General features: G+C 40.0%; 1 protein-coding gene across 1 annotated transcript in view; it reads right to left on the reverse strand.

Moving 5' to 3' along the window:
- Positions 1-6,933, reverse strand: part of LOC104945925 (mucin-5AC-like) — a 16,784-nt gene extending 9,851 nt beyond the window's left edge. Inside the window, exons 1-5 of the mRNA XM_010771656.1 lie at positions 6,846-6,933; positions 5,500-5,758; positions 4,384-4,498; positions 2,896-2,980; positions 2,379-2,485 (exon numbers count right to left, since the gene is read on the reverse strand). Coding sequence (XP_010769958.1) covers positions 2,379-2,485; positions 2,896-2,980; positions 4,384-4,498; positions 5,500-5,758; positions 6,846-6,909 — 630 coding nt within the window. The 5' untranslated portion in view covers positions 6,910-6,933. The remainder of the gene's footprint in view (positions 1-2,378; positions 2,486-2,895; positions 2,981-4,383; positions 4,499-5,499; positions 5,759-6,845) is intronic.
- Positions 6,934-9,056: the final 2,123 nt, after the last annotated feature.

Genomic DNA, 9,056 nt, shown 5'->3' on the forward strand with positions numbered 1-9,056 from the left:
TTTTTTTTTTTTTTGCTTACCTAAATCCTACCAGTCCACATTTGTAAGTGTTCTGGCCCAGCCCAGCCCAGGGGGATAACTTCAACATTTAAAAAGAAATCTTCCCGGGGGAACTTGCCCCCGGACCCCCCTAGAGGAGGTGAGGTCCACCACCTGCCCGTACCCCCTGTTAAATTGTCTCACCCACATTGAGGATGCTTCCTACGCCCATGTTTTATTCCATGTGTCAAGTGAGGGATTGTGGTGGTCTAATGGATAGTGAGGTGGGCTGAAGATTGGAAGGTTGTGAGTTCAAATCCCGCCAAGAACACCACCACTAGTGTGCCCTTGAGTAAGGTCCTTAGTTACTCCAGGGAGAATGTCCCTGTAATTGGTAATTGTAAGTCGCTTTGGATAAAAGCGTCAACTAAAATGAAATGTAATGGCAGGCAAATTGGGTCAAAATGTTATTGTATCAATGATCTGTTAACATTAAAATCACTAAATATATGCTGTAACTATTTTGCTCTAGGCAACTCAAGGGCTCAGGTAATGTGATTACTATATGAATAATTGTCCAAAATAACATTAAATGCATAGGGTTTTTTGTTAAGTACCATACTTTTGTCGCCGGCTGGCCGATACATGCCGCGCATTAAGTGGGCCTGTCTGTCAATTAATCCCCGGGCCACTTTTTCCCCCCAGTCCGCCCCTGCAATCAACTCTGGCAGCCAACTGAGATACAAGTTGATCCCTTGTTGTAGGGAAAGCCTCTGGATTGCACAGACTGGGCTGACAAAATCTTTCACATTCAAAATGGTTAATGGCTGAATTTATATATATTCTGATCTCATAGAGAATTAGTTTATAGTCTGATAATTCACTCTTCCAAGCAAATCCAGAAACACAGGTTCACTGGTTCACACACCCTGCTTATCTTACACAATTACAATAAGTACGTAATAAATGGTGTAAAAGGACATATTTTGCTAATGTTCTGGTTCATATTAGTATTTAGTGTGGGACATGTCTCCATGCTTTAATGTTCAAAAAGCTCTTTATTTTTCTCATACTGTCTGTGCTGCAGCACCTCTTTTCATTTGATTGGTTAACTTGGGTTTGGAACCATGGCCATGCCTCAACCACACCTCTGACCCCTCTGCTTAGCTACTTTTACCAGGTCATCCGCCCTCATTTGTCTCAGATGTCACCACAGACGGACCGTGCCGAAACATACATTCACAGTTCAAAACTTCGACAAAGGCTGAAGTTCATATTTTGAAAGAACCCACTCACCACGGCTCCTCAATGGCAAACTAACCGAACCGATTCAGACACTCTTTTTGAAACCAGTCATCCTCCAGGCATGACACATGACAGACAACAGCATAGACCCAGTGGAGACGCTCAGCGGTCAAAACAAAGGCCCACGGGCATCTCCACTCAAGACAATCTCTCCCGATGGGTTCCATCACAGGCCCTCCACCGCCTCTACGGCTACAGCCTGCTCACGCAGGGGGGGTTTGGGTGGCATTTTGTACTTCCCTAATGCCTCCACCCTTTGTCTGTCATTTCTCTTAGATAATCTCAGTTTTTTGGCTTGTAATAAATGCTGAGAATAAAAGAATCACTGGGGTCAGGCAAACTGTTCTAAAAACCATTGGGTGCAGACACACCATTCCAGGGGTCCAGCCTGGTCTTCAATGCAGGTGTTTAAAGTGAAAGGCGGGTATCATTCGTGTTGGAAGAAAAAACCCCTTCTGTCTTCCCAAAATTCTTGACTCCGTCTTATTGGAGGGCTGTTCCAGCTCAAATTGTGGTGGTATGGTCCTTTCTTGTGAAACAAAACTAAATGCAATCTTAAAGGTCCCATGACATGGCCATTTCTACTGATCATATTTCCATTGTTGAGGTACACTAAAATAGATTTATATTGTGCAATTTTCCAAACTCACATTGGTTTCTCATACAGCATCTCTGTAAAGTATGTGTATACACCGGTATATCCGGCACGAATCGCTGAAAGGTTTGGGAAGCTTTGTTTCGTGAAATGCTGGCAGAGGGTGTGGCCTCTGGGTATTCCCACGTCAGAGTACCCAGGAAGAAAATGAGAAATCTCCAACGAGGCGTTTTGGGGCAGCATATACTGTGTTAGAGTTTTACTCGCTACAGGGTGTGCTTTGAGGGTCTTTGACTCTGCAGACCGTTTACATCCATAAGAACCTTCATAACACACAAGGGGACGGGTAATAACCGGAAAAGCATGACATGGGACCTTTAATGTTACATTCTGGGCCTTTTTTCAAGCTTGGCATGGATAGTATAGTATAGGGAATCTGATCCCTCTAACAAATGACTTTGTGAGATGTTAAGGGAACATGTTTGGAGTGAGGAGTTACCTTATCGTCACAGCTCTGGACTGGGGTGAGTGCGGGCTCCTCACAATGCTCTGTTGGCCCATCCACCTTGTGGGTGTCAGCAAAGTCGCTCACAGACAGCCGAGTGCCTACAGACAATCACACAAAATGGCCACTGACATTATGGACAGCACTTTGATGTAAATAAATACTTGGAACACAGTTTGTACCCATTTTAAAGCAGGGAGGGTTTTTATTCCTTAGTCACATGGTAGCATGAAAGCAGCATCAGCTGAAACTTCAAGAGACATTTGCACAGGCTGCACCTTTGCTAAAGATGTCTGTTGTCCGTTCGGAATGCTATTTGATGGTGATTTATGAATAAATTAAGTTAATAAATTAAGTAAATGTTCATTTAAAATAAAAATGTTGATTCTATCCATCATTGGAAGAAAAGGCCTAATTATATTCAGTGTGATTATGAAACATTTAACGAGACACAGGATTGAGCTAGTGCAGGCCTATGATCCCACGTTGAGTACAGTGAGAAAAATCTTACCATTTTTCATCAAATCATTGGGCACACCATCAAAGTTTCCACAGAGTCCACATATCTTGTTCTTGTATTTCTCATCAATTTCAATCTGTGAACACGGACGAAATATAGAGAAGTAATTGGCAAAACATAAGTTATAAATGAATCATTCATTATTCAAAGCAGACTTTTAAAAGGAAGCAAAATACTATTATAACATATTTTGACATACCAAATAACTTTTCCTATGTAATCCATCTAAGATTTTGAGTAGGTCATACTCATGTGCTCTGTGAACCCTTTGGCATTGCTACGGTAGGAGAGTAAAGTTTTGCTTTCCAAGCTGGTGCATGACCTGTCATTGCAAAATGCACTCTTTTATATTCACATTGTGCATATTTATATTGTTTGCTTATCTCTAGGACATAACCTGTCACACAAATTCCCTAAGTGACTCACTGCTGAACTCATCCAATATTTGAGTTAAGGCTTGGATGGCATCAGATTTATATAATATGTCGCGAGCCAAATACAACATGCTCTCAAGCAAAGCTTACAGGTGACCAAAGGTTATTGGAAAGCATAAACACTTTATTCGGTGTACTTTCAAACATGACATTAATCACATTAACTCATCCCATATACATGTATATTGCACCTAGTTTCCCTAATGTCCAAGCTTTAGAAACAACAATAGCTAATACTATGCCACTTAGTCCAACTTCTGAAATTATTTTTGATTTTGGCACTGCATTCTTTCACAGCTATCAAAACCACACACATTGGGAAACTTGAAATAAGGGATGCGGGTTTTGTGAGCAATGCTAAGTTCTTATTTTCAAATAAATTGCCTTATAATGGTACCTTTAAATGCAATAGCTGAGCAGCTATCATTCTTTCAGATTGGGAGGGTATTAAAATGGTACAGTGCCGGTAACTAGAAGGCTTAATATATTGAGAGGAAAGAAAGTGTATCAATTGAATCGCTAAATAAAAGTGTTTAAATGGATCAGCACCAACTCTATATTTAAATAGTTGTAGGTAACTGTGTCAAGTATGTTTGCCTTTCGTCACACGCCACTATTATGAGTGAACTCCTGCTCCCCACTAATCTTGTTTATTCTTCATCAACCTTTTCAGGGGTTGTGATTTCTTGTGACTGTGGTAAGCAGTTTGATGAGGACAACAATGGAGTTGTGTAGCAAGGAGGGACAAGCTCTTTTAAAGTGTGGCGATAAACAAAATAGCTTGAAGGATAGGTTTATTGTTTTATTGTTTTTGTTCGATCGTTTGGGCCTTTTCTTATGAGTTGTTGCTTTTATTAAAGAAATAAATAATATGAGCCTTATCCTTTAAGAATAATTGTGTTTCTTTGTTTTCATATGCATTCCAAGCAAACTGGATTTTTCTAAGGCTTATGTGTGAGAAATTAAGAGTGATTTTGCCATTGTGTTTAAAACCCTATGTCAATACAGCTGAACACAGAACTGGACAGAAGTGTGTGCTACATACGTCCAGGGAGTCGTCCAGGTTCCAGGTCACTTTAATTCCCTGCTTAGCTTCCACAATGATATTAAAATCCGTCCGCATGACGCTCACGCCGAACGTGACATGTGGCAGAGACACCCTGCAGAGAGTAAGTGTACACATATGAACAAATATGTAACATCTGGAAACTGTCTCACTGCCATTTGCAGGTTGCATAAAGTTTCAGACTAATCAAAGCTGTGTTCAGGAAATGTCTGCATTCAAGGATTACTGATTTATTACTGATAGATTGATAGAATGATTATAATATCTTTCATGTAGCCAACTTAGGTGAAAAACAACAAAGTACAAAAACCAACCAATAACCCAAGATTGACAAAGTCTGACTTAATTATAGTCTTTAAAATGTGAAGTGGTGCCTTTTCATTTTTCTGCATGCAAAACCTCGCACTAATTATTTATATGAAGCTTTTATCACATAGAGTAATTTTCTACCCATTGCGGATTTTAGTAAAGATGCATCTCCAAGTTGTTCCCATTGTAGTTAAAGGAACTTTATCTCTGAACTTTATCTGCTTGCTAAGTATTTACAACATTGGGAAAGTCTTTTAAATACGGTTTGCAATAAAACAGTCAGAAGTCATTTGTTGTGAAGGAACCTGAAGAATCTTTACTCGATGTTGGATTTTTATAAAGCTTTCAAGCAGTTATCACATTCCTGCGATCGCTCTGCGAATGGAATTTTCAGAAGAAGAAAGGAGAAAGGCGTTTGCTTTGTCCGTGACCACTGCAGAACCTCCATCCACAGAGGCAGGCCGAGATCCAAAAATAGCTACTCCTGCTTCCATAGCGTTGTACTAAATGTAAATGTCTGATCAAGGAAACATTCCCAACATTATCAACACAGTTTCAGGCTGAAAGAAGAACGAATGAGTTTTCCTTTTTTGGAAGTGTTTCCTTGTACGATGTGAGGGTCAAAGGACAGAGGGTATTGTCATACTGATATTCTGTAAAAACTGTGAAGTCCACTGAGACAAATGTAACATTTGTGATATTGGGCTACATAAATAAACATTGATTGATTGATGAGGTAAAGTGTCTCAGGGAAACATGTGGTGGACTGATCTGGACTGGACTTACGTCTTGCCATCGACTATCACTGAGCTGTTGGACAGCTCCACCACAGAGCCTTCAAGCGTCATGATAATGTTGCTAATGGTGGGGATGTCATCGATGACTGTGCGCCTCATTTGGAGGTTTAACTCTTTGTAGCTGTCTTTACACTCGAAGACCAAGACATGGTTACAGCTGGAGGCCAGCTGGAAGAAATCTCCATCAAAAGTCTTCCAGTGGTAACGACCCCAAGTCGTGCACACTCGGCCGATCTTATTTGTGTTAGCTGAAACGAGATTAACATCAGAACATCTTTTTAACTGATATGAAAGGGTGTGCAAAAATCTAAAGCATGTACACAGTTAACTCAGGCTCCCTGTCAGAAGAGAAGGAATTATGTTTACTGAAAGAGAAGACATTTTCATTGAAATGTTTCCCACAACAACTGTGTATCAGCTGGTCTAGTTCTTCACTGTTCTTCTTTATTGAAGTCTGATGATGCTTACAATGAGCAAACAGGGACACGTCCTCTGATTGGACCCTATTATCCTAGATTAGTATTGGCCATTTGCTCGGTCTGATGGGCAGTTGGACCAGTACTCTAAGACATATTTTAATGCTATTGGTGGCACTTTAAACTGTGACTGTTTATTAGATTGTAGTGTCTTTTTGGCCTTTTAACTGTACAATAGTTTTTATGAGATATTTGTTTTGTAGATCTGAAGTTTAGCATTCGTTGTCAATACAATATTTTGTCCACACAGGCTTATTCATTTTAATAGTTTTGCTACTTTAAACTGTCACTGTTTTTTGTAAATATATACTAATATAAGAAAACTAATGTATGTAAGCCATATATTACATTTGTATAGTCTCACTCGTGTTTTTGCGACTGGTCTATAAAATGCCTACAAATACATTTTAAACAGGTATTTAAGAAATGGTGAGATGCAATGTTAATAATCATATGCTGCCATAAGAAGTGCAAAATATATACGGTAGTATATTAATGCTTGGGTGAACTAAACCCAACATGCCATAGACTAACAATCAAATCGATAGGTAATAATCACATAAACTCAAACTCATCAAAATTCAAAATCTTTGGAGCTGGCTGTTGAAACATGACATTAGTCTGTGTTTGGTATGATGATGGGTAATCTGTAATCAACTGGTTCATGCAATGAAAGCTAAAGTAAGACAATTATGTCATGTATTTGTAGTTTCTTTTTATATTTTGTAGACAAATAAAAGGAAAATATAAAAATATATTGAGTACGTCATATTTCCTTAATCATAAACCAAACTACATTTCTGTTAACGTCCAGTTTTAATAGTGTGAATCTGTAAGCATTTCCCAGGTCCCCACTCACCTATCTGAGAGACTGAGCCGACAAGCAGCGTCAGGAAGATGATCCATGATCCTATGGTCCCCATGTTTGCTCCTGAGGACTGAACCACTGTGACACTACTCACCTGGAGGGCAAATCCCTTTATAACCATGAGCTCAGAGAGAAAGAGAGATAGGCAGCTCCACTATTTGTCCCTCCTTCACTCTAAATGTCTTAAGAGAGGTTGGTATTTGCATATGGAATTAATACCTTTGAGTACACACAAGGTTGCTATATGTTTGCTCAGCAAACATATCATCACCTCTATCACTGCACTTGTTCCGTTTACAGGCCTCCGCTGAACCACAGACCCTTCAGCTGGTATGGATCGAGATCAGCTGCCTAGCTGTCTTGGTGCTGTCTTATCGTGTAAGGTCCATGTCCTGACCTTACTTATGTGAACCCCGTGGAGCACTTCAGCAAACTTGAATTAATTACACGTTATTTTATTATTACTGGAAAAACAGTAGTGGAATGTAAGTAGTTTAATTGGGTTGCAAACCCTTGGGCAATAAGTGCACTTGGCAGATGCTTAAAATTAAAAATTAAAACAGTTCCAACAGGTAAGGCATATTTTGCTCAGGTACATGGGCTCATCATTGTAGTTGCTAGTAAACCCCCAACAGAATGATGTTTTAAACTGTTAAGCCCTGACATGCCCAGAACAAATGATTATATCTTCACTTCTAAAAGGGGTAAATTAATAAACTTTTTCAGTCAGAATCAATATAGATGTTTTTATTTTAAAGAAAATTCAGATTGAACATAGTAAAAAAAAAAATGATAGTTTCCGTCCAAAAGAAACCCATTACCTATAGTGAAAACCACCCTTGAATGATGGGAGAGTAGACAAAAACCTTTAGGTATCCAAAGTATAACATATAATAAGTACCCTGTGTTATGTATGCGTCACATCAGGTGAGACTCTGCCTTTAAGATGACCCCGGGAGTTTGGGGATGTGTGAACCGGACACAGTTAATAGTTGTTGTTGTGTTGCCATGGCAGCATGTTCAATAAACAGTCAACCTAAAAGTCGTAGTCCATAGTCTTATTAAATACAACATTGGCAACGAGGATTATGGATTCTCTATTCTCACCTCTCTCCCCGTTCCTCGCACTGCCTGGCGAACCGCTGATCCCGTGGGTTCGCTGGCTTGAGTCCTTCTAAACTTTCATAGTAGAAGAAGAAAGCCCTGCTGATACACACGCTGGGCAGCGAGGGACAGCAGATTTTTCTGACTCTCTGACCCGCTCCGAAATATGGGGACTCTGTTACACTGCTCACTGGACACTTTGCTGCTCCACGAAATGTTATGCTCCGGTTGTTCATTTTTCGGCAACGTCGGCAACAGGCGGCTGAGTCCGTCCACCATTACGTGGCTGATCTGAGGGGACTAGTGTAAACTGTGTTCGTTATTCTCCCGTCCAGGAGAGAAGCTTTAAAAGGAGACTAAATGGAGTCTCTGTGAAAGTTCAATTGGGTACTTTAATTAAAAAAGGCGCGGGTTGGTCACAAGCATGATATTGTTCAGTCAGACAACAGCTGTGATCCGCTCCTCGTTAGGGAAGACAAGAGGCCGATCTGGATCTCTCCTCCGGTGCTGTTATATATCCTCTGCTGGCTCCTCCCCGCCAGCCGGCTCGCCTCGTCTCCAATGTCCGTTGTTGCATTTAAACAGAGGATTGGTTCTTTTCACATTCAATATATGCTTAACACGCCTTTTCTCCTCATATTCTCTTAATCACTTTTCATGTAACACATTCTAAACGCTGTAATCAATACTCTAAAAAATACTTCTCGGCTCGTTTGGTTTCCGGTCATTCCGGATGTTGTCACATGCTACTCTCGTCTGTAAACAATAATGTATTCAAATAAACTGTACCTTCATTTAATATTCAGCATGGTAGTATCTCGACATCTATAGTTGTAGTGTTAAATCAGTAGGCTTCGGTTTGCACCACTCCATATCATTTCGCTACTAAATTCACCTCTTTAGGAAATCGTAAATTACCACATGCTAAATGCCAACCGGAGATGAAAGAGTTTCAGAATAAAGCTTAACTGCTTGTGCACAAGAATTTCTGTTTTTTCAGTGTAAAACTGCATTAAAACTGACGGCGTGTTTAAACTACATTTCCCCATTAAAACATTGATTTTAATTTCTAACACCCCCCCGAGAGGATATTAGGTC

This window comes from Notothenia coriiceps, unplaced genomic scaffold, assembly GCF_000735185.1.
Source record: "Notothenia coriiceps isolate Sejong01 unplaced genomic scaffold, NC01 NC01_scaffold00010214, whole genome shotgun sequence".
In the NCBI taxonomy this organism is placed as follows: Eukaryota; Metazoa; Chordata; class Actinopteri; order Perciformes; family Nototheniidae; genus Notothenia; species Notothenia coriiceps.